Here is a 26,277-nt window from a genome sequence, read left to right on the forward strand (position 1 = left end):
TGCAGTCCCACATGCCCACATATGCTCTCCCATGACTGGGTGTAGGCTTACATGCCACGGTCCTGCATACGTGTTTAGGTACTCCTATCCAGATACAGCATCGTATTCTTAAGTACTAGCATCATATGGACAGATACTACCATCATATGCCCATTAGGCCTAATAGAGCAAGATATCACCAAAATATCCAAAGGTTAACTATTTTATGCCAAAATAGAACCATCATTGGGACATATATCACCATCAAATGACCAGTTACTGTCATATTGTGTAAATTAAAGTATGATGCATAATACCACCCCATATGGCAATTTACAGCCTCACATGTCAAGATGTAGCATTACATGCTCTAGCACTCCCTTAGCATGCTAAGGTGTCCATCTAATGTGCAGGTACAGTATCACATGCTCGATTGCCACCATTATAAGCGTGCTCATTGATGCCATATTCCAAGGCACAGCTTTGCTTTATTAAATTTAGATGGGAATGTACTGCCATGACAAGCAGGGCATTGGCGTCAAATGGATGGTAGTGGTATTATTTGGCCAGATACTGTGATCCTACACCTGATATCCATTATCATCCAAAGCCCAGGTACAGCTTTCCATCGCATAGCCAGTCACAGCTTTACATGACCAGGCACTGCCATCAAATGTCTTGCATGAGCCCATCATCTGCACTTTGATAGGAATGCGGGACAATAACATGCAATGTAATGAGTCTCGCCCCAACGTCCCTGAACTTGGATATAAGGTCCTTTAATTCATTTTGGTTCAACAGATTCAAATGTTGCCTAAGAACATTTGGCCATTTCATTGGAAAGACTAACAAATGAAATATACAGAGTACACCCAGTCAGAAGGTAATAGTGTGTTCCAAGTTTTTGCATCAGGGAAAACAAACAATGGCCATCACTCACAGGGAGAAAACTTTCTACACATCAGGGCATTGATTTTTTTCTCAAACAATCTTCTGCTGAGGAAGTGCAAGGATACCCTCCCGGGTGAAGGTGTGCTCTACAAATCTGAGTAACATAACATAACTGAACAGAAAAACAAAAAAATAACGCTGAGCAGCCCAAGAACTATTTCGTACATTCAGCCACAACAGCAGACACACTGTAGGCATAATTATCCCCCCAAGGAAGGTGGGGATCTCTAATTATGCTGGGCATCTTCTGGTGGGGTGAGACGGGCAGAGGCGGAGAGACAATATTATTTATTTGGAGTCCCCGCAGTACTAAATCCTGAAGAGTTCATACCAGGATTTCAAAGTCTAACTACTAGCTCCAGTGGTCTAACTATGCTCTGCATGCCTCCCTCTAAAGCACAAACCACTGGAGTCCTAGGCTGTTTGTCAAAAGAATTAAAAACAGAAACAGCACAAGAAATAAGACAAGCAAATGCATTACTAGAAGAAAAAGAGTTAACAATAATTAAAGAACCCAGCGGTTGAAGGTGAGGTGAAGAAGGAGAAACTGAGGTGCAGACAACTTTAGTGTGTAGCGATTAGGCCTCATTGGCTGCTACTGTTTTTACAATTTAATTCTCCCACAACCAACGTTGTGGGCTAATATTTTTTGGTACCTGTTTGCTCAAATTGGCTGTTCAAGCAAAGTGAGGAAAGGGATATTGTATGCAACATTATAATGACATTATGTTTTACATACAATTATTATGGAGTAAATTTATCATTCAGTTGCGTCACCCTTGCGCCCCGCATTGGGGCTCAAGGGCGACGCAACTACTAAGTAAGATTTATCAGGCAATGCACGGCCACCTTGCATGGCCCTGTGTAACGCAGCACAGCGCAAATCACTGCGTTGCGTTACTCTGACATGGGAGGCGTTCCATGGGTAGAGCATGGGTGTTCCTACGCATCCAACCATGGATTTTGGAGCATTCCCAGATTTACCAAAACTGGTAGGCCTGGGAATGCATCAAAATGATATGCCTCCCCAGACGAGGCATAACGAGAAGAAATATCTTTATTTCTCCTTGTTTTTTCCTCTTTCTGTGAACGCTGTATTCTGCAGCACACATAAAAAGAGGAAAATGCTTCAGAGGTTTGTGTTCTTGCAGGAAAGTCTCCATTCCTGCACAAAACTATCCTGTCTGCAACGCAGGTACCTTTGCACCACAGAGCAAGCGTGCCTGCATTGGCGCTAGGCAGCAGTTTGTGAGCCAGTGCAAGTAAAGGACAGGAATGCAAAATATAATGTTAAATACAGCGCATACCTGCCCTTTCACACAGCGTAGTGCAGCAAGGTGGCTTGTTGCACAGCGTGAAAGGTTGATAAATCTGCCCCATTATGTTTATATTTTTACATTACTTGTTTGTTGTAGATCTTGCTTTTTTCAAGGGCTATGCTGTCGTGTTTCATACTACTCAGAGAAGGAACATGTTCAGTAGTATAGCGTGAATCCTCACTTAGAATGGCACAACTCACGAGTCAATACCTTTCGGAAAAGCCATCTTTGCTAAACAAATCGTGCTGCAGGAGTTCTGGACATGGCGGCCGCTTGTCAGGGTCGATCTGTAGGCATTTCTGCAAAATGAAGGTTAATGTTAGTACCAACCATTATTCCGACAATATCTCAAGAGCAGGCCCCAAGAATCCTGAAAACAACATCAGAGAAGGAAACTAAAGTAAGGAGGACATCAGTACAACAAATACACCTTTGATTTTTTTTTGTGTCCACTTCTTTTTCTTTAAATTAATATTTAAAGCCAACAAATAACAAACGTTTATGCCATAAAGTTGAAAGTCACTGCAAAGTTATTATTTGCACATTCTTATTATGGACAGGTGAAACGTTCTACGGTCAACATTTTAGAGTGTTTGAAAACAAATTTAGAGCTCAGTATTTTTGAGTGAAATAAAACAACAGGAGAAATTCCACATCTATTCTGAGAAATAACTGACAATTCAGCCATAAGACAAAAAATGTAACCAAAATGTTAAGTGAAAACAAATTAACAACTGTATTTCTCTGGGTCAACCCAATTGGGGACAGCCTCAATTTACTCTCCATATGTGGCAATGGAGATAAACAATAAACACTTCAACTCTGCGACAATGATTGACAGGAAAGGCGGGATATGTACTGAAAAGTCAGGTGACAAGAGAGTCGATTGGTCAGTGCTATCATCATATGCACCTTATTGTTCGTTGAGACAACATTACTTTTCTAGGTGGGAAAACAAAAGTTTCTTAGCATCAGCGAGGAGGAAAGAGAAGAGTTTGTTGGATGGAATCAGATTATGAGTCTTTGAGTTGGATCAGGAAAGCACTATGAGTTTTCCAGCAGAGTGCAACTTTCTGCTTAGAACATAAGGCACCCAGCGGCGGCCGGCGCTGGTAAGTGCCTGGTGAGGTAGGGTGGGATGAGAGACGGGGAAGTCGACAGACAACAGAATAGGTTAAATATAATAAATAAATCAAACCTATTCAGTCGACTACCCCCCCGCGCCCCGCTCCACCGCTACACTCCACCACCCCACTGCGCTTACTTGCACCGGGCATGACAGAAGGCACCATCATATCACCCACAAACACAATGAATCTGTAGAATGGAATTACCTATAATTTGGACAGGAATGTTTTTACCAAGGGTGAAAGAAGACCACTATCAAATCTTGTCTTTCCATTGCTTCATCCCTAACTGCAAAGACTTATGGGAACTTATTGAAAGCATATTATACTTTGTACTCAAAGTGGTGGCTTACAGCTAAAGCCAGTTCTTCTTGTAGGCCCTTTTAAAATTCTTGGTTTGACACTGAATGTAAAATATAAAAACACGCCAGTCAGACTACTCATCAAGCCAAAAGTGAAGGCAACATGGTTATAAGGAACATTTGCAAAGAGTAGAAATCCCCAGTTAAGCTAAATAGAAGGCCATTCAGAACAACACATGGGAGCAGGAAAAAGCCACCAGGGCTGACAAAAAACCTTGTTAGAGTCACTGGTAGTGAAAAAAGATCTCCTTAGTGATCTTTGGTATGGCTTTAGTGAAGGACTGAGTACTGTAGATTGTTTACATTTGAGTGTGGTCATTAGCATATTCAGTCACAGGAATAAGGACTCAATTCACCTAAACTGTTTTTTGATTGAGTTAATGGACACACGTATTTATGCATATTGATAAACCGTCCTGCCCCACCCTACGAATTATAATGTATTTTTCTTTTGACTGCTGTGCAGCAATGGGCTATGGTATGACAGGACAACTGACATAGCCTTGTCCTCCTACCTGTGGTGTTAGGCAAGGATCTGTGCTAAAACTATATATTTCTAATGCTTTTCAGATGCCTTCTAAACTCCCGCAAATGTCTTCTGATGTCCTCAAGATAAGTTTTTACAGACACAATATCCTTACTCCTTTATGTTCTATTTCGGGCTCTAGGTGAATTGTTACGTAAGTTTCATGAACAGGAGTGATCTTCAAGTTAATATTCTAAGCCTAAAGTTTTGTATCATAAAGCTAATTAATACATTTCAGCGCTGTACAAGAGTTAATAATCAGTCCCTTGAAAGGGTATCTATATTGAAATATCTTTGTCCTTTCTGTACTCAAGCTCTGCACAGAACCAAAAATTAAATCCCAAATGGACATTACAAGCCTAGACAAATGTTGGGATCTTTCATATCTCCTCATATTGTGGGGTTGTCCAGTAAAGATGTTGCTTATAGTTTACAACCTGAAGACAAAATCAATTGCCATGTACAGCAGTAGTCTATCGGGTTAAACTAATCTGACTCCATTCAGGTGGATGAAAATAATTCTTTATTTTTGCTATTTATTGATTTGCATGGTACACAAGGACTTGGTCAGTATATATATATCTAATAGGCAAACTTTAAAGTGAATAATTCTGGATTGTTTGTCCCTGGATAATCCTGAAAGTATTCCCTGGCTTGCATATACACGCAGCAGTTTTAGGCAGCTAGGGGGCATTTTGAAGAACCAAATCACATACCACATCCAGATAAAGCCTTATTTAAGACTGCCTGCTATGAACAGTCCCAGTACAAGAACACACGCAAATTTTCTGCAAATTTAGAATATGCGATTTTTAATTGGGAGGTGAAATTCTATCTTTTTTATTTTTTTTTTATTTTATTCGAGCAAAATTCATACAACATAATAAGTCAAACAGTACATAGAAATATAATAACAAATCTGAAATAGGGATTCAAATCAAAATTTAAACAAGCAAATAAGCAAATATAAAGCCAAGCAGACAGCTTATTTAGTTCAAAAGAGGTGGATCATTAGATCTATGTTTTAAATACCATTTAGAAATAGGAGCCCAGATCTGGGCCCCGAGAAGCCGAGCTTTTTTACCTCTAGAACTATAAATTAAAAGCTCTTGTTTGTATGTTGCTAAAAATCGGCTAAGCCACATCTGAAAAGTAGGTGGATCTGTATCTTTCCACCGTGCAGCTAAAATAATACGAAAAATAGCAGTACCCAAAAAAAGTATCCTTTGTTCTTCCGTATTATGACCGAGCGATTCATCATGCCCCAATAAATAAAGAGTTATTGAATCTTGAATATGATGACCAAATAATCGGTTCCAAAAGCCCATGAACGAAGCTTTTAATAAATCTAATTTGGGACAGCTTGCAAACATATGTACTAAATTCGCTTGGGGTTGATTACATCTCGGACAGCTATCATCAGCCCGAAGACCCCAAGAAAATAGCTTTGCGGGGGTAAAATAGAGGTTATAAAGAACTCTGTAATATTGGGCTTTAAGATTCGAGGGAATAAAAAGCTCAGCTGAAAGAACCAGGCAAAAATCAACATCAACATTTGAATTAGCTAATCTTATAGCCCAGGCCTGTTCAACCCGTTCTAAATCATATGGAGTGCTTTGGTTCAATAATTGATAAAAAGTGCCAATCCTAGTGGAATGTTTCCCAATAATAGAGAACAGCTTAATGTCATCCAATTTAATACTGGGAGTCCGGTCACGAATGCTTGTAAACACCTGCAGATATTTCAAAAAGTCAGTGGAAGGAACATTAAATTTCTGTTGTAACCGTCCAAATGACAGAGTAATATCATTGCCAAAGAAATCATCCACTGTATTAATACCTAAAAGTTCCCACCTACGGGTGGTAGAATCATTAAGACTAATAGGTATAATTGCACTGCGCCATAAGGGGGTGTATTTCGAGTATTTTGGAATCGATAAGTATTTAGATACAGATTTCCAAACCTTCCAAGCATCCGTGACTACCCTTAATTTGATTTTTTTATAGTATAGTTGCTCAACTTGCCTTAAAAATAAACCTTGACATTTATTTCCAAGACTCAGCTCATATATAGAAGGGATATAATATTCCATACTAGGCGAGATGGTAGTTTTATACCTAAATAATGGAGCCATTTGTTGAAGAAATGTTGCCCATAAGTATAATTTTAAACTGGGAATACCAAGCCCGCCTCTCCTCTGGGGCAAAGTTAAAAACGGTAGGGCTCTCCTGATCTTTCCAAAGCTCCAAATAAACTTAGACATGGAGGAATCAATGATCTTAATAAAGCTATCTCCGGGTAAAAGCGGGATTGCTCGAAACAGATAGAGTATTCTTGGAAAAATATTCATTTTTAAATAATTGGCCCTGCCAATTATAGATAGATGTAAGTTATCTATTCTCCTAAGGTCAACCTTAATTTTATTAATCAAGGGAGTATAGTTAAGATGATCAATTTCCCTTACATCAGAAGAGAGACATATACCTAAATAGGTAGCTTGTTTCACTCTTAGGGGACTATCAAAGACCGTATTATTTGTGCAGAGAACCATTGTTTTATCCTTGTTGAGGGAATAACCTGAAAAGAGGCCAAAGGACTGAGTGATTGATTCGATTTCCTGAATGGCCTCAGCAGGATTTGTCGTTAAAATGGCCACATCGTCGGCATAGGCCAATACTTTCGTCGATGACACACCAATATCGATAGGCCGGATAACGGGTGAGGAAAGCAGTTTGACAATTAATGGGTTAATGTAGAGAAAAAATAATATAGGAGAGCAGGGACATCCTTGCCTCGTGCCTCTCTGTATATCAACAAACTCCGACTCAACACCGCCTGTCAAGAATTCCTGTCATACAAGGGAAACACGCCCTTATGTAAACAGGAGAGCTGTTACATAACTCAAGGGAAACACGCCCTTATGTAAACAGGAGAGCTGTTACATAACTCAAGGGAAACACGCCCTTATGTAAACAGGAGAGCTGTTACATAACTCAAGGAAAACACGCCCTATAAAGGGAGGAACCGGGAGGTACAAGGCTGTCGGATATTGTGTTTACACCGACGTACCTGCTTCGTGAAGAGCAGTGTTCAGGAGTGGTGCTCCAGTAAGGCAAGAACGGAGGTAGGTCGAGTCGTTACTCCCTGGGCCGTGTCTTGCCCCATCGTCACCTGTGAAGGACCCGGAAGCTCTACCGGTCAACCATTGAGCTTCGCTTTTTGACTCGGCTGAGTCCAAGCGCAGTGGCGCTTTTGCTGGTTGGAGTCGTAACTCCCAGCCCGACCAGAGACACAGGGACTGCCAGCTGTAACGCACACCAGGAGGTGTTTGCCGCATTACAGACTCGGAAGTCCACAGGATCGATCGAGCGGCTGCTCTCGGTTCAGTCTTCTTGCTTGTGATTGGGGTATCGGTGACGCATCACCAGGAGGTGACTCCGCGTCCCGGTGCAGTCTGAGGAAGAGGTTGAGCGGCTGCTCCCTTCAGGTAGAGACCCCGGCTGGGTGTTTCCCTGACTCCTCGATTCTCCCCAACACTCTTCGTGCCCCTCACAGCCTACCGATTGGCATTGTCGGCCATTTCATTTCTGCCCTCTGTTGGCATACGCCGGGATCGGCGTATATGCAGAGGACGGTTAGGACCATCCGTGCTGTGGGCTGGTAACGTACTTAGCCTGGAGGATTCCAGTGACTATAACTTTTGTTTGTTCTTTGTATTTTATTTGCCTTCATTAAAAGAACTAACCCTTCACAAGTGGTTGCGTCCTCATTGTCATGTCTGTTAAACGATCCTGAGACGTTCAGGGCGTTACACCGCCAATGGAGACTTTTGCTTTAGGATCGATATACAGGGATTTTATAGCTCTGACGAACTTATTCCCAAAGTTGTTAAAATCCAGGATGTTCCAAAGAAAGCTCCATGAAACGCGATCAAATGCCTTCTCGGCGTCGAGAAGGATCATCGACATCTCGCCCCCCGTGCTGCCCATGATATTAAACAGGGTGATGGCTCTCCGCGTATGGTCCGTGGTACCCCTACCCGGGATAAAGCCGTGTTGCCATGGGGAGACAAGATGTTCAATGATCCCACTCAGCCGATTAGCTAGAATTTTAGCATATAATTTTGAGTCAGAGTTTATCAGAGATATAGGTCTATAGGACGATGGATTATGTGGGGGTTTGCCTTTTTTCAAGAAAATAGCTATGTTGGTATATCTCCATGACTCCGGTGGAAGTGAGTGATACTGAACCCCCAAAAACAAGTCCAGTAGATAAGGTAGAATTTGTTTGCCTAGCACCTTATAGAGATCAAGTGGAATTTTATCCGGTCCGGCAGCCTTCCCATTTGCTAAGTCGTAAAGTGCAGTCTCCAGCTCTAACATTGATATTTCTCTTTCGAGATCTTCTTTAACTAAATCATCAACCACCGGATTGAGGTCCTGACCCGATAGCCAATTTCTAAAAAAAGTATTTAAGGCATTATCAGAGTGTTGATTATCATTGTGATACAGTTTTTGGTAATATTTTCTAAATGCCTCTACAATCTCGCTTTAAGATTCATATTCCTGACCCTCGTACTCAATCTTCTGGATCTTGTTTTGAGATAATTTTTGGCGTGTTCGAAGAGCTAAATATCTGCCTACATTCTCTCCAGATTCATATAATCTATTTTTATTAGCTTCATATGTTTCTACCGCTTTCCTAGTTAGGGTACCGTTAATTTCAGCTTTTAATACCAGTATTTTTTGAAGAGTATCAAGAGTTGGAGCTCCCTGTTGTATCTGGGTGGCGTGCTGTGTCTCGAGGTTTGACAATTCTCGCATTAAGCTCAGATTAATATTATCTTCAATCTTTTTACGTTTAGCAACGAACGCAATAGTCTCCCCCCTTAATGCAGCTTTAAAACAGTCCCATACGATCAGTCTCGAGGCACTGAACTGATTACAGTCGAAGAATTCCTGGGCCCAAGATGTAATATGGGCTATGTATTGATGATTAACAAGTAACTTTCTATCAAAGGACCATTGCGTTTTCGGCTTCATATTGTTTGGGGAGTCAAATATAAGGGTAAGTGCGTTATGATCTGAGATCGTTTTCGGGGATTTAATTATATCTACCAAGAGCTGGAGCTCTAATGATGACATAATATAATCAATTCGGACATACTTGTTGTGTGGATATGAGAAATATGTAAATCCGTCATCATTTTTCTTTTTTAGCCCCCATATATCCTGTAAATTATGGCTATCCATCAATTGACGCAAGGCCCTATATACCTTAGGTTTACGTCCCTTGTAATTAATTGAATTTTGATTATAAAAATGAGTCCCTGTAGCTATGTTTAAATCCCCACATAAAATAAGGGGTCCAGACCAAGAAGCTAATTCCAACTCTAGATCTCTAAAGAGTAGGGGATCGTCCAGGTTTGAGCCATAGATTACACAAATTACGAGACCAGATTTTAATTGAGCTATGGCCCACCTGCCATGACTATCGGCCAATGTTCGAATAGGATCACCGATTAAGGGCTTTACAAGAATAGCAACCCCGCGTGTTTTAGTTGTTTGTGATGTTGCTATAATAACATTATATCCTGGAATATTAAGCAGTTCTTTATCAGATTCAGAAATATGCGTCTCTTGTAAACATAAAATATCGACAGGATCCTGCCGCAAGAGTTGGAATAATTGTGCCCTTTTATTTCTGTCATTTAAGCCCGCAATATTCCAACTACAAAGTTTTATTCTCCCCATCTATAGAAGCAAGAAAAATTTCCAAATCTAAATAAAAAAATAAAAAAAAGATAGGTTGTATAAAAAACAAAGCATAAATCTTAATCTGGTCCCCTCTAATTACTTGGATATATTCCATGTACAAAAAACTGAAGATTACCTTATTTGCATGAATTTGCTCATTTTTATGTTTTTTTCCCCTCTCCCCCCCTCCCCCCCCCTCTCCCTCTCCCCACCCCCCCCCCCTCCCCAAACAGCGGCCAACAGGGCATGAGACTCCAAAGGAGTCTAAGGCGATGGAGAGATATACCCTAACCAGCATACGAAGAATAACCATCAAGAGTGAAAAATCAATAAGACTAAAATGGTGCAATCGTAGTAAAAAAAGAAAAAAGATAAAGAGAGAAAAATAGAAGAAAAAAGAAAAAGGGTAGAGAAGCTAGGCAACCCAACCCATTTCAAGACTCAGTGCTACAAGTACTACTGGTATATGTAATATGTAGTATACATGATATAAACAAGATAGTTTAAAGTCTTTAAAGGGTTAAGTTCAGGGCAGGCTATCCAAAAATTCCTTAGCTTTAATTTCTGACGTAAAAAATTTAGCCTGACCATTGTGAATAACTTTTAACTTTGCAGGGTTGTTAAGATACACCTGTATTTTTTTTTCCTGAAAAGGTTTGATTAATTGGCGGAGACGCCATCTCCTTTCAACAGTAGTGTGACAAAAATCAGGCCTCACAAAATAGGAGATAGTGCCTCTGTTACGCCGAGCTTCAGGTCTTGCTTTCTCCGTGATAGCCTGTCGAAGTAAAAAGTTACCGAAAAAAACCAAAATTGCACGGGGGTACCCCCCTTGTGGTGAGGACTTTAAAGCTATTGGGACTCTATGGGCACGTTGGATTTCTAAGTCCCAGTTCCAAGATGCCAACTCCGGGAGTGTGTCTTTGAACAGTTGAATTATAAATGAGCGTACATCATCGCCCTCAATTTTCTCTGGTATTCCAAGTACACGAAGGTTGTTGCGTCGAAGGCGATTTTCCATTTCCTCCATTTTCCACCTAACATCTTTCAAATCGTCCTCATGAGCCTCAACTTTTTTCTGAATTGTAGCGGTTTCAGTTTCGTTGGTAACTATACGATCCTCAATCTCCGTCAGTCTTGTGTTGAAGGTTGTAACTGTTTTAGAAAGCTTCCGGACCACGCCTTGAACCTTATTAAGGGCTACTTGCGCCCTGCGACCATCCCTAGAAGTCTGTTCCCGATGGGAAGCGATAGCCTGGAGTACTGTATCCATAACAACTGATAATGCAGCGCTTTGCGGCTCAATGGCGGGCAACTCAGAATGAGAAACAGAGGCATGGTCCTGTGGGTTTGATACCACCGCTAGGGAATGATCCCGTGCTGACCCCGATGCTATATGAAGGCTCCTTCTCTTACGCAGCACAGACCGTCTGCTCTCCCTAGACTCTCCATAATTTGAATCATAATCGCTTTCTGTTGGCGCGGTATCAGGACCAGTATTAATTTTAGAGTCTGAGTCTGAGTCCGAATCTGACTCTTGAGACCATCTACGCTCCTCCTCTAAACCTTCAGATATAGAATAAAAATCCGAGGGATCTTTATCGGTGTCAAAAGAGTCAGAAGCATACGCCTTTCCACTGGGAGCCAGGGCGCGATGTACGCATTTTTTTTTGGCATTGTTGGCATTTGCAGAGGAATCGGCAGACACAGAAGGGACATTAGAAACCACAGCAGCTAGTAAAGGGGGACAAATAACTGTGGCAACCCTACCTTCGAAGTCTTCATTCATTTGCACATGGTCTTCAGAGGTCGGTGGTTGAATGCTCCCTTCTCCCCCCTCTCCTCCTTCTCCCTCTGAATTTATCGGTATACTGCTTACTGAGTCAGTACCAGGCAAACTCGCCATAGTTTTTTCTTGTTCGAGAGTACCAGCTCCAGGCAGGTCGTTCTGGACCAGCGAGACCAACTCGACAGGGGTGGACGGGAGAGCGGGGGAGGGAATCCCAGGCACTTTTTGAAGCAACTCCATTACCGAAGGGCCGGGTCCCGGAGTAAGGGGGAGTTGCTTTGATGTCTTAATCGGTCTCACGGAGGCAGCGTCTGGGAAGCTAATTTTGTCCGAATCATGAATCTCCCCGCGTCGCGTTGACAGCTCGCGATCTCTTAGTGCCTGCTTCGCTGCTCGGGTTTTGGAGGCTGCCGAGGCTGCTGCGGCGTTCTTTGGAGCCATTGACGTGTCTTGGTCCAAGCCTGCCGCGGCCAGCACACTAATAGTATTTTGAGTACTTTTTAACTTTTGAGCGGTCGCTGTGTCGTCTCCCCGGTCAGCAGCAGCGGGGGCTTCAATGCAGGATCCAGTCAGCCGTGAACGTGAACGTCCGACTGCCCGCAGCACTACGAAGCCGATCAGAGAAGCCAGGACTCACAGGTGAGAGTGCTTAGAAAATGAAATCGCCGAGCCTCCTCCCGATTCCATTAGGCTCGCAAAGCGCTTAAATCCCTTGAATCCTTTGAAGTTAATGTCGAAGCTTCAGCATAGTTCAGAAAATAAGTTTGTATATTTCTACCGATAATGAAAAGCACCCGTTTTAGTCCATTATAGTCAGAGCCAGTGCTGGTCAGAGAGATCTCACAGCGGTCTAAGACACCGCCGCCATCTTGCCCCAGTGAAATTCTATCTTAGTGTTATAGAAAATACCCAATATAGATTTTGTTTGACAAGGATACGTTTGGGTACTGTACACTTCTTAGTGGCATTTCCAGTCTAAGGCGGGTGGCAGCATAACCTTCCACCATGCCTGTGTGACAGTACCTTGTGTCAAAGCACTTAGCACTTTCTACTTCTTTGTGCACTTTATAAATCTGTGAGATGAAAGTTTTTTGTCCTTTTGGCGCTCTTGCTCTTTTAACTCATATCTTGAAGGCTATAGATTTCTAACCAACTTTGAAACCCCGGAAGTATGCCCAGCTGCTATAAATATTACTAGAGAAGCACTTTACATTAAAAAACAATATGGACAATTTATCTTTTTGGGATGCTTTTAAGTGTGTGCCCAGACATTGTAAGATGTCAGTTCATGTTGCTGTAATTGACCCACTGTATTATTACTGTTCACCCATTTATTGTATGCTGTAATTGGATGCTACCGTAAATGATCCATTGAATGTTTTATTGATATTTGTATTGCAACTGTATGTTTTTATTGATATTTGTATTATTATTATATTCTTTTATGGCTGCTCAACCCGAATAGAGATTTATCGAATGAACAAATCCTACTGTTGAGGCTATCAGTTAGAAGTAGGATATTTTAACAAGAAAAATAATTTGAAATATGTGGCATTCTTCTGGTTGCTTTATTTATCCTGTTATTAAATTACATAAATAGGAACTTTCTAAAATGCGACTACTCTAGTGGTATAATAATCTGTCTTCTCTTTCAAGTGGGGCAAGATGTGGCCTGAAGAAGAGTTATTGATACCATTCACATATAAGTAGAGAAGATGCAGAATCACTTAAATCTTTAGTAAACTAGATATCCCATCAAGGCCATTCCTTGTGTGCATAATGTTCTCAATCTGCTTGATGATGCTCAGTGAAGAAGATCTTTTTATATTACTATAGCTCAACAATTTACAAAAGAACTGGATATTATGTTGTCTATCAATACAATTGGGACACTGCTTTACTAAGAGATGTAAATTTAGTTATTACTCTTTTGCCCCATTTAATGTGATATTGAAGCAAGATACTTATTGCAAATTTTGAGGATACGAGGTTCCACGTGATGTAGTCTCTATGGGGCCGATTCACAGAACTAATCTGAGATTAAATCCTAAACTTACTACTTTTGGTATTCACAGAAGGCATTTAGAAGTAGTAAAGTTAGGACTCCCAACTTTACTACTACTAAACTGAGACAAAATCCTAACTTTTTGACTTTTGGTATTCACAAAAGGCATTTCGTAGATGTAAAGTTAGGAGTCTTAACTTTACTACTACTAAATACCTTTTGTGAAGGGTCTTTGATGGTTTCTAGTATTTTAAATGTTTGTTTGATGATGTTAATAATTTTCTGTCTTTTTGAAATTATAGTGAAGCAAAGTATACAAAAAAGTGATGGATGAATATTTGAATTAATCTCAGTCACTGATAATCACTCAAGTCGCATCCCAGTGCATTGAAATTTTGCACACCATGCCACCGCAATCTGGCCATATGAAAATCAGTCTTGACCATGCTCTAATAAGAACAGTCTAAATCAGTGATACTCAAAGTATGGCCTGGGAGCTGCTTACGGCACTCTTGACCTTCACATGCAGCGCCCCTGGTGAACAGCAGCACAAGCTACTGTTTAATTGATGAATATTAATATTCATGCTAAATAAACAGGCAAGCATTTATTAGCCTGCAAATAAATGCTTGCCCGTTTATTTTATATTTTTTTAGACCTCCTTACACAATCCCTGACCCACCCACACCCCCTTCTTCCACCCTGCTGACATCAGTGTGGCCCTCGGACACACCACAGGCTGTAGTTTGTGGCCCCTTGCAAATGTTTGCGAGTACCCATGGCCTAAACAGTCCAGCCTGAACTGCCAGGTCAGGTTCTCCCTGAACTACAACACAAGCAACCTAGGACCAATTTCGCCCTAGTTAGGGCTCATCAGACTGGAATAGCTTGGTTCCAGGGTTACAGTGTGCACGTGATCTACGTCTAGGCATACTCGTCGCACTTAGGGTGACACAAAATGTACAAAAATGTAATGGATGGCATTCTTTAATTAATCTCAGCCACTGGTAATCATTTGGGGTTGCATCCCAGTTTACTGTTATTTTGCACACCATGCCAATACCCTAGTTTTTGAAATTATGGGGCTGATTCACAAAGGTAACATATACTTTGGTGTAGATTACAATTTTGAGTAAGTTTATCATTTTGGCACATCACAAATCTGGAGTAAGTTACTACTAAAAACTCCAGTAGAACCTCCACCACCACACATGGCCGACAGACCACTGGTTGTGCAACACCCTGCCATCGAAAATAATGGAGGAAGGGAATTAAAATTAAATCCCATAGGAAATGATGTTAAATTAAATTAAAATATCTTCAGTTACAAATATAAATAAATACGATAATGGTAAATAGTTTTTTACAAATATAGTACATAGTTATTATTTGAGTATAACATATTTTAATATCCTTTGGATTTAAAATTGATGTAACAATATTTTAAGTAAATTATAACAAAATTATTTGTAATTAATTCTATATATCACTTTTACTATTTATTAATGGACAATGAAAATTCAGGGCTTTTTTTAGGTGTGAAGTTACTTTTTAATGTAATTTTCTGAAAAATATTTGTAATATAATTTATCTCCATTAATTAAAAGATTTATTTCAAAATTAATTTAACAGTTTTGCAACATTTTTTGTTGTTCAACCTTTAACCCCTTCAGTGCCACGCCCTTTCCCCCTCCTGTGCCGGGCGTTGCACTAGTGGGTGGGGTTCATGACGAGATAGTCTCGTCATGGGCACAGCGCAACCGTGCTCCATGACGAGACTATCTCGTCATGGGCACTGAAGAGGTTAAAATAAATAAGTAAATACAATGTACATTATTATTTAATATAAAAATATGTTTAATAATTATTTTTGAGTTTGTTAGAAATTAGATCTATAGTTGGCAGTCGGCATGAACCCTGTCCAAGTAGGGACCCTCACTCTAATCAGGGTAAGTAAGTTACACAGCTAAGATAAACCCTGCTCGCCCTCCTTGGTAGCTTGGCACAGAGCAGTCAGAGCAGTCAGGCATAGGCAATGTATAAAGTATTTGTACACGCATAGTAACACAGTGAAAATACTACAAAAGGACTCCACAGCAGTTTGGAAAATAGCCAATATTTATCTGAGTAAAACAAGACCAAAACAACAACCATCCAACATGCACAAGTCAAGCTATCACTTTTTAAAGGTTCAATAAGTCTTAATCCATAGAAATAAATAGATGAGTGTGTTTTAGCACAGAGTACCTGAGAAGCATCAAAAACAAAGACAATGCGGGCCACAGGGGAGTTGAAGCATCGGAAAACACAGTTATGAGTTGGTTCCTTACTACACAGAGAAGGTAATGTGTTGATTCCTTACTGGCAGGGCGGGTGATGCATCGATTCCTTACTGACAGAGGAGGTGATGCGTTGGTTTCTTGCTGCTAGGCAGGGGAGGTGATGCGTCGATTCCTTGCTGACAGGGAAGGTGATGCGTTGATTCCTTTCTGACAGCGGAGGTATTGCGTTGATTCCCTGCTAGTAGGGGAAGTGATGATGCGGGGTCCAGACATTCAGCCTCAGTGCCTTACTGAGGTGTGGTTTAGATAAAGAATCAGCGCCCAGGGCCGATGCATCGAAAATACGGATGCGCTGCTTAAATGCAGCAGAAGCGATGCAGGCGCTGCATCATTTCTGCAACTACAAGTAGGGAATACATCGGAGCTGAAGCTGATGCCAAGGATGTCGGCGACACAGGGCTCAGGGCTCAGGGCTCACGCTGCAGCGATTGTTTTGATGCACTGCGATGGCAAGCTCGGGCCGGCGGTGAAGCTGTGGACGATTCGTTGATCGGGAACCATGCTTTGGGGCAGGCAGCAGCGATGCATCAATCTTGGGCTGCCTTGCATCAATAAAACAGGTGCTGGGAGCGCATGCTTGGATGTTCTTCTTAGATCATCAGATTCTACTTCCAAGGGTCCATTAATTGGATTTGAAACCACTTGGCAAGTCAGGACTCTCAGCAGAAGAGCCCATGCACTTACAGGTGAAGTCTATGATGCCCCTGAGACTTCTTAACAGGAGGCAAGCACAACTCAAACCCTTGGAGAACCTTGGCAGTTCGGGCTGGACTGTTCCCATGAGGAATAGGGTCAAGACTGATTTGCAGATGGCTGGGTCCAAACTGAGGTGGTGTAGTGGGCAAAATAACAATGGATTTAACCCAGATCTCTTGACTGAAGGAGAATGTTTGAATCATTCAGCATTCCATCCATCATGTGTTGAAGTTACACTTTCTAAAACTGGCATTTTCCATCACACAATTTAAAAACCAACTCTACAAAAAGCTGCATTTTTAAATTGTGAGTTCAGAGTCTCCTAACTCCATATCTCTAGCTGCTTGCAATGGGAAATTATGCTTAAAAGATACTTTTTTTTTTTTAAAGTTTTATTGAAATTAGACAAAACAAATAAGACAAAGGTAGCGGCTGTGTGAACAACAGAAATCAAATAAGGAGCCACATTGTGACACTTCCGGCTCTTAGATAAACAATACCATATCATCAATGCAACCGACAACAGGACCCCATCTATCAATCCATCATCAACATATGTCCGACCATAACCAGGGGGATCTCTGACCAGTGGTCCGTCCCTAGGGTACCAAAGCCACCCCCCTCCCCTTCTCATAGCTCGGTCGTGGAAAGAACGCCATGTAGTACACAGCACCTAACCCCAGGAGCTAAATATCCCAGCGACCGCACCCGCACATGACCACTACATCTGCGTAACCTTGGTATGGCATGACCTACCCCACCCCAGTGGGAGCCATTCCGGGATTTGAGGATGGCGGGGTCGAGCCAGGTAAGCCTGCAATGTATGTTTTATAAGGGCCCCAGATGTCCCTAGGACGCGCTATCGTGGGGAGGAGACTAGAGTAGATCTCGCTGTTCGTGCTACAGAAAGCCATGGCTGTAAGCCATGTCTTGGATGTCGGAGCTGTTTTCCTCCCCCAGTGCCTTGCAATCTCCCTCTTGGCCAGCAGTAGCCCCAGAGAGGCCAGCCTACGGACATTCTTAGGGAAATTGACGGTATAACCCAACAGTGCGACCTCAGGAGTGGGAACCAGTGTAAGTCCGAGCATCTCTTCTAGGATCCTGTGAACCTGTGTCCAGAATGTCTGCAGTCTCGGACACGTCCAGGACATGTGTGCAAAATCGGCATGTGGTGTAGCGCATTTCCAGCATGTGTGCGGCCTCGCGGGATCAATGGAATGGAGTCTATCAGGGGTCATATACCAACGGCGCAGGAATTTATAGTGTATAAGTTTGTGACGACTGTTCAGTGATACCGTGTCGGTGACCTTGCAGCACGCCGTCCATTGCTCGTCCGTGATAGGTCTACCCAGGTCCGCCCCCCATTCCTCCCGCGCCCGATCGTCCGCACAGGGGACCCGAGCTGCGCACGCCTTGTACAGCTTGGAAACAATATGTGCCCCTGTATCGTTGTCAATCAGGGTGGTGAGGGGTTCAAAGGAAGCCGGCTCGAGGGGAAATCCCTTGATCTCCGCCCGCGCGGCGCAATATAGCCGGCGAAGAACGAACCGGTCCATGAATGTAGCCTCACTGAATCGCGCGTCCTCCGACGCCGAGAAAAAGTGCCCACCCGGGTATAGGTCCCCGATCTTGGTGAGGTCGAATTTCCTTAACGTTCGTTGCACCAGTGCCTCATCAGTGCCCGGCAGTAACCCAGGGTTGGGTATCGGGAGGGACGAGGAGTACAGCAAAGGATGAGCCAAGTAGCGTGAGAGCCTGCTCCAAGCCCAGCTGGTGGTAGATACCGTTTGAATGTCTCTGGGGACACCTTTGGGCAACACCGCCGACAAGCGACCCGGGAGGACAAAGTCCGCCTCTGGGCGAAGGAATGGGATCCGAGCGTCAGGGTGATACCAGGCATAGGCATGTGCACAATGAGCGACTAGGTAGTATAGATATAAATCAGGCACTCCAAGGCCTCCTCGATCCTGTGGGAGTATGAGAGTCGCCCAGCGGATCCGGGGGCGCCTCCCACCCCAGACCAGTCTAAGCAGGAGGGACCGCAGGGTGGAGAAAAAGGCTCGGGTAAGAGGAACAGGGATGTTATTGAAAAGATACAATAATTTAGGGAGCACTATCATTTTAAGAATGGCTATCCTAGCGGACATAGAGAGCGGGAGCCGCAGCCACCCATCTACCTGAGTCTCCAGTCGCGTAATCGCGCGGCCTGTAACGCCCTGAACGTCTCAGGATCGTTTAACAGACACGACAATGAGGACGCAACCACTTGTGAAGGGTTAGTTCTTTTAATGAAGGCAAATAAAATACAAAGAACAAACAAAAGTTATAGTCACTGGAATCCTCCAGGCTAAGTACGTTACCAGCCCACAGCACGGATGGTCCTAACCGTCCTCTGCATATACGCCGATCCCGGCGTATGCCAACAGAGGGCAGAAATGAAATGGCCGACAATGCCAATCGGTAGGCTGTGAGGGGCACGAAGAGTGTTGGGGAGAGTCGAGGAGTCAGGGAAACACCCAGCCGGGGTCTCTACCTGAAGGGAGCAGCCGCTCAACCTCTTCCTCAGACTGCACCGGGACGCGGAGTCACCTCCTGGTGATGCGTCACCGATACCCCAATCACAAGCAAGAAGACTGAACCGAGAGCAGCCGCTCGATCGATCCTGTGGACTTCCGAGTCTGTAACGCGGCAAACACCTCCTGGTGTGCGTTACAGCTGGCAGTCCCTGTGTCTCTGGTCGGGCTGGGAGTTACGACTCCAACCAGCAAAAGCGCCACTGCGCTTGGACTCAGCCGAGTCAAAAAGCGAAGCTCAATGGTTGACCGGTAGAGCTTCCGGGTCCTTCACAGGTGACGATGGGGCAAGACACGGCCCAGGGAGTAACGACTCGACCTACCTCCGTTCTTGCCTTACTGGAGCACCACTCCGGAACACTGCTCTTCACGAAGCAGGTACGTCGGTGTAAACACAATATCCGACAGCCTTGTACCTCCCGGTTCCTCCCTTTATAGGGCGTGTTTTCCTTGAGTTATGTAACAGCTCTCCTGTTTACATAAGGGCGTGTTTCCCTTGAGTTATGTAACAGCTCTCCTGTTTACATAAGGGCGTGTTTCCCTTGAGTTATGTAACAGCTCTCCTGTTTACATAAGGGCGTGTTTCCCTTGTATGACAGGAATTCTTGACACGGCCATAGTTTAGGCGGATAATTTCGTCCGTGTTCAAATGTATTTGTATGCCCAAGTACCGCACCGAGTCCGAGCACCATTCCAGAGGGAACTCACACTGCCATGGGGAGGTGCCACTAGTCAATGGAAAGATGATGGACTTATGCCAGTTTATGCCCAGGCCCGAGTGGCTACCGAAACGAAGGATCTCATGTATCAAGGGGGCAAGGTTGACCTGCGGCTCCCTGACATACAGGATTGTGTCATCGGCATAGAGTGAGGCTAGCAATGGGCCCGTCCGAAACTGGAGACCCCTGTGGAGGTGCCGCTCCTGGAAATGCCGAATCAGGGGGTCCATTGCTAAAATGAACAAGAGTGGTGAGAGCGGGCAACCCTGCCGCGTACCGCGCGTGAGCGAGAATGGGCGAGATAGCGTGCCGTTGATACGCAAACGGGCCGTAGGGCGACTATAGAGGAGTCTAACAGTAGCTAGGAAGTTCGCAGGCATGCCCATGCGCTCCGTGACGGAAAGAAAGAAAGGCCATTCTAAGGAATCGAACGCTTTTTCGGTATCTAGGAGGATCGCTGCAGCCGGTGTGGTCGGGTTGATTCTGTGCAGAACCGTGAAGAGCGTACACAAATTCAGCGAGGTCGAGCGGCGGGGGACAAAGCCAGACTGTGCGGGCGATATAATGAATTCCATCAGTTGGGAAAGCCTGTTGGCCACTATTTTGGCCAAGATCTTATAGTCAGTGTTTAAGAGGGAGAGGGGCCTGTACGACCCACACAACGTCGGGTCCTTATTTGGCTTCGGGAGCAGCACAATGACTGCCTCACTCAGAGTAGGCGGGAGGGAGCCACGCTCCAGCGCCTCCGCATACACCTCTATTAGCTTGGGCGCCAGCAGATCAGAAAAGGCCTTGTAAAAGTCAGCGGAGAAGCCATCAAGGCCCGGGGCAGAGGAGCCCCGAAGCACTTTGATCGCCCCCCGCACTTCCGCTACCGTTATAGGTTCCGCTATGAACTCCTGCATGCCCCTATCTAGGAACACCAGCGCGATTTCCGCTAGATAGGCTGCACGAGCAGCCGTGGAGTCACCCAGCTTGGTGGTATATAGATCAGTGTAGTAGGCCAGGAATTCGTCCCGGATCTCAGCGGGCGTCGTGCGGAGCGCATCATCCGTGCCCCGCACTTCGGCGATCAGGGACTTGCTGTATGGTGGTCGCAAGGCCTGCGCTAGTGTGCGCCCCGGCCTGTCCCCCTCTCCGTACCTACGCGCAACCTGGTATTTCCCCAGATAAAGGATCTCCCTGTCCGCGGCCTCCCGGAAGTCGGACAACAGGCGTAAGCGCCTGGAAAATACCTCGTCAGAGGGTGTTCGTTGTGCCTCAGTGTCAAGCGCATCTAGCTGTGTCTCCAGTTGTGTTATTGTTGCGCGCAATACTTTCAGGACCCCCGCATGCTTGGCTATACAAACCCCTCTGATGTATGCTTTGAACCCATCCCAGAGTACTGCCCACGAGTCCACCGAGCCTGTATTTATGCTGAAGTAGTCCTCTATGGCCTCGGAAACCTCGTGTACAAAAAGGTCATCTAATAACGCCCTCCCAGGGAAACGCCACTGCCGCTCAAAACCCTCAGGCTGAGGAACGTCTAAGCCAAGTAGGACCGGGGAATGGTCCGAGTACGTTCTCGGGAACGTTCTCAACACGCGGAACCAGGGGGACAGGCCCGGGGAGAGGAGCCAGTAGTCAATTCTGGTCCAAGTATTGTGTTGTCCTGAAAAGTGTGTGTAGTCAGTAGTGTTCGGATTGCGCCTGCGCCATATATCCGTCAGCGAGAACCTATGGCAGAGGTCCAAGAACGCGCGCCGTGCCCTAGGCTTGGAATCTGTGGCCCCAGAGGTGCTATCCAGCCCCACATCCAACAACATGTTGAGGTCGCCACCCAGCAGGACGCCGGCCGGCGCTAGGGTTACCAGTTGGGCCGCAAGCGCATGGAAAAAGTCCGGGGAATCGGTGTTGGGAGCATACACACAAACAAGAGTGACCGCATGGCCCATCAAAATCCCCTTTACAATACAGTAGCGCCCCTCCCTGTCCCCCCGAAACGTCTGGCACTGAAACGGGACTCTCTTATGGATCAGCACCGCAGTGCCTCTAGCGTAATTACTGAAAGTGGCAAAATATCGATGAGCGCCCCAGGAAGCTGCAAAGCGGGCGGTCATTGGATCATGCAAATGAGTCTCTTGAAGAAAAGCAATGTCCACCTGGTGCCGATTTAAGTAGTGCAGTATTTGTTTGCATTTACTCCGGTTGTTTAGGCCCCGGACATTCCAAGTCATTAACGATAGATTGAGAGGAGCTTCATTCAAACCTATATGGGCCATTGATGCCAGTCAGCAGGTGATGGGAGCAACAAAACCGGGATGTCACTGTGTATCAATAAAGTTCGTTCACACATAGCCATATCAGAAAAATCAAAATTGCTTACCCCTACCCCCCTCCCCCCACCCAGCCAAACCACGCAAACGTGAGGCAATCCCAATCCTGGAAAAAAAGAACATAGCTCTAGACAGTAATACCAGGTAAAACCAAGCAGTAAAAGACAGAGCATCGCAACCAAAAACGATCCCAACGGTTTCAACCAAAGGGGGGTGACAACCATCCGCAATCAACCCAGCGCTGCAGCACAAATAAACTCCAAATGTTAATACATCCCCAAATAGCCAAAGTCCAACAGTACAAAGTTATGTGACGGGCGCCGCCTCAGCCGACACCGGAGGTCAAGAACAGGTCCTGGCTGCCCGCAGATCCACTACCAGGGGGAGACCGTCCACCCTCATCCCCCCCCCGGCGGGCCTCTGCGCGGCTTGTAGTTACGGTAGAAATCCTGCACCGCAGCGGGATTGTCAAATAGCCGAGCTCGGCCATCAACCTCGACCCGAAGCCGGGCCGGATAGAGCATGCCATATTTGAGGCCCAAGTTCCGGAGCGCCGCCTTCACCCCCGCATACTTACGCCTGGCCTCCTGGACCACGGCAGTAAAGTCTGGGTAGAGTGAGAGTCTTGAGCCCTGCCAGGTAATCTCGCCCTTCTCTCTGGCCAGCCGCAAGGCAGTGTCGCGGTCCCGGAAGTTCATAATGCGAGCAATCAGCGGGCGAGGCGGGAGCCTCGGGTTAGGCCTCGGACCCAGGGAGCGGTGCGCACGCTCCACCACGAAGCCAGGAGTGAAGGATTCTCTCCCAAAGATGTCGGCCAACAGTTGTTCCACGAAAACATCAAGCCTGCCCGTGGCTGTGGACTCCGGAACCCCAATAATTCGCACATTGTTGCGCCGACTGCGCGATTCCAAATCTTCGTTTTTGCTGGCCACTTCCTTTAATATGCGCTCCAGTCTGTCCACCCTTTTGATCTCCTGCACCGATTTATCCTCCACTGCAGAGATCCGGGCCTCGGCCTCTCCCAGACGCTTGTCGTGGGCCTGGATTTTGGCCCCCATAGTTTCCAAAGTCTTATCTAGGGCATCAAAGCAACCATCCAGGGCCCTGAAGCCGGCACGCATCTCCTGCAGCCAGTCCGGGGACGGGGCGTGGGCCGTCGAGCCGCCGGTCGCTCCACCAGCCGGGTCCGGCATGTCAGGGCGGGTTTCCGCGGGCTGCTCAGATAGTTTCTCGAACTGCAGCGTTTTCTGTTTAGGGTCCTTGCGACCCATGCCCACAACCGCCAGACGGCTACCAGCCAGCCGTGTGAAGAGCAGGGGAGGCGCCGGTACGACGGAGCGTCAGTCCAATGGCGCAGGCCCAAACCTTAGCCAAGCTGCTCTGGACCCCGGGCGTTGTTGTGCCCACCGGGCACCGGACAGCGCTCGACCTCACTGTGCAGTAGGCAAGGGCCACAACTCTATGGAGCCAGCAGGGTCCCAATGGAACATCCAGCGCACCAGCGCGATGTAGTCAGCAGCCGCGACTCGACGCCGCCGGAAGGGGCAAGGGAGGATCGCACAAACCGACCGCAGAGCACATGGTCAACCCAGGGAGGGCCCAAGGATCGAGGCAGAGACAACCCGGGTGCCAGGCCCAGTGCCGAGCCCCACCGCCCCCCCCCACCGCTAGCAGGCCGTCACGCCACCCCTCCCAGGCTCCCCGGCCAAATTAGCCCGGGCCCCCGGGAGGAGATAACGAGCGAGGCCGCGCCCGGAGCGCAGGGCAAGAGCCGAGCGCCCGGTCGTCCTCCGGACCGCAACGGCACAGGGAGAGAAGCAGGTCCCCGCCAGACAGCACCGCGGTGCTCAATGCCCCCCCCTCTGAGCCCCCCGGGTACCTGTCTCTCGGCCGGCCGCCGTCCACGCACTCGCAACCCAAATCCCCGGATCAGCCCGCCATCTTAGGCCTCAGGATGGTGTGGTCGGCGCCGGGCATCCCCGTGGCTCAGGAGGTCCGTTCAGCATCCCAGCGCACCCCTGGGTCGCGGAAGGGTCAGCGGCGGTGTCTGGCGTCCCACGCCCGCATCAGGAGGGCGAGGAAAGCAGGGTTTGCGCCGGGTTGATGGCGGAGCTTCAACGCCGTGCGGCCATCTTAGCCCGCGGCTTGGGCACGCCCCATGCTTAAAAGATACTTTATGGCAATCCCCTTGTTACACTATGGGAGAGATAGAACTTGCGATAGTGAAATACGGATTTAGAAGTATTTTAGTATTAGGGCCAATTTTAAAAATGTTGTCCAGAAAAATTAATTCCGGGTCAGCAAAATCTACCCAAGCTAAGTTACTTCCCTAATGGCACAAAAGCACAAATCAAAAATAAAAATCTCTGGACAAAATTTTTTTATGGAGATATATCAGGGGGCTGGGATTAGCAGGCCTGAGACATGTTTACAGAGCTACTCGTGTGGGTGGCAGGCCCACTAGTAGCATTTAATTTACAGGCTCTGGGCATGCATTTTTCCCAGAGTCATAAAACCTGCAAAAACAAAGCCCAGCATACAGTTAAAAAACACAGGAGGCAGACGCAAAAAGAGAGGGGAAAGAATGCCAAAAGGTGCAAGGTCAAATATAATTAAATAAACTTTTGTATTTTTCCCTATACTTCACCATGTGGAGTCTCCCTGTGATATGGTCAGGGCTACTGCAATTATACAAATCTGCGGCCATGGATTTTTTCGCACAATTCTGGATCCGCCACATTTGCCACATAATCCATTGTGTGGTGCATAATCTGCAGATGTTAGCCAAAAAAATGTTTTCTCTCAAACGGATCAACAGTTACTAAAACCATGGCAATGTGTTCATGTACAGAGTAAGGCTCGTTTGCAGAGGTTAACTGTTCATCTTTCAGTTGCTTTTGTTTTTGTATTTGGTTGTTAAACTGCTACTCATGAGGTGAAATATTTGCCCAGACCGTATTACCATGTGTGAAAAAGAGAAAATAATGAAGTAATAGTATCAATCAGGCAAGGCCTTTATTCAATTTTAGTTAAAATCATAAAAGTACAGTCGCAAAAGAAATACATCATACATAAGACTGCAAAAGAGCGCTTCTACATGAATGAAGTCCATACAGAATAAGCAGTAGAGACGACCTACTAGACAGATCTTAAAGTGCTAGGTGCGTGGAGAATAACAACAAAGTACAATAAGGTAATATGTCCCACCAGTTACAGAACACATTTTTTAACAAAATCCTGTGTGGATCCGCTGTGTTACAAGATATAGTAATGATCCTTGTATAGATGGGTGAACATGTATCCCTGTGCCTTTATATAAGGAGTCGGCTGTTCATATGTGAGAAAGCATATCTAAAGTGCAAGAATGAAAAGTGCTATTATATGTTTAACCCTACTTAAATTTCTCACATTGTTTGTTATCCAATCAACCAACAGCTATAAAAACAAAATGCAATAAAGCACATAAAAGTACGCAATACCAGTCATTAACATCGATTGTCATTTAAAATCAAAGTAAACTTTAAAACAAGGTTGTGACACATGGACAAAGAAAGCACAATTTCATAGGGCCGGTACAGAGAGTAAGTGTATGGCCCGCTCTACGAAGACTGCAATTGAACAGATTGACCACACAGTTGTTAGCGTTTGCAAAAACTCCATGGCAACCCTGCACTGCCTTACATTTCCCTCCTTCGGGAGTGGTAGAATGAACCCACACACATTAGCGAAGAGTAATATTTGCAGAAGAGAATAAAGTACAGGGTGCTCTGTGCAGAACATACGTCACAAGGAGAGACAGGAAGTTTAACAACAAAAA

General features: G+C 45.3%; 1 protein-coding gene across 1 annotated transcript in view; it reads right to left on the reverse strand.

The window, feature by feature from the left end:
* Nucleotides 1-26,277, reverse strand: part of CDKL2 (cyclin dependent kinase like 2) — a 477,181-nt gene that overhangs the window by 190,217 nt on the left and 260,687 nt on the right. The window contains exon 7 of the mRNA XM_085635210.1: nucleotides 2,460-2,548. Within this exon, the coding sequence (XP_085491336.1) occupies nucleotides 2,460-2,548 (89 nt within the window). The remainder of the gene's footprint in view (nucleotides 1-2,459; nucleotides 2,549-26,277) is intronic.

The sequence above is a fragment of the Triturus cristatus genome, chromosome 2_1, assembly GCF_964204655.1.
Source record: "Triturus cristatus chromosome 2_1, aTriCri1.1, whole genome shotgun sequence".
In the NCBI taxonomy this organism is placed as follows: Eukaryota; Metazoa; Chordata; class Amphibia; order Caudata; family Salamandridae; genus Triturus; species Triturus cristatus.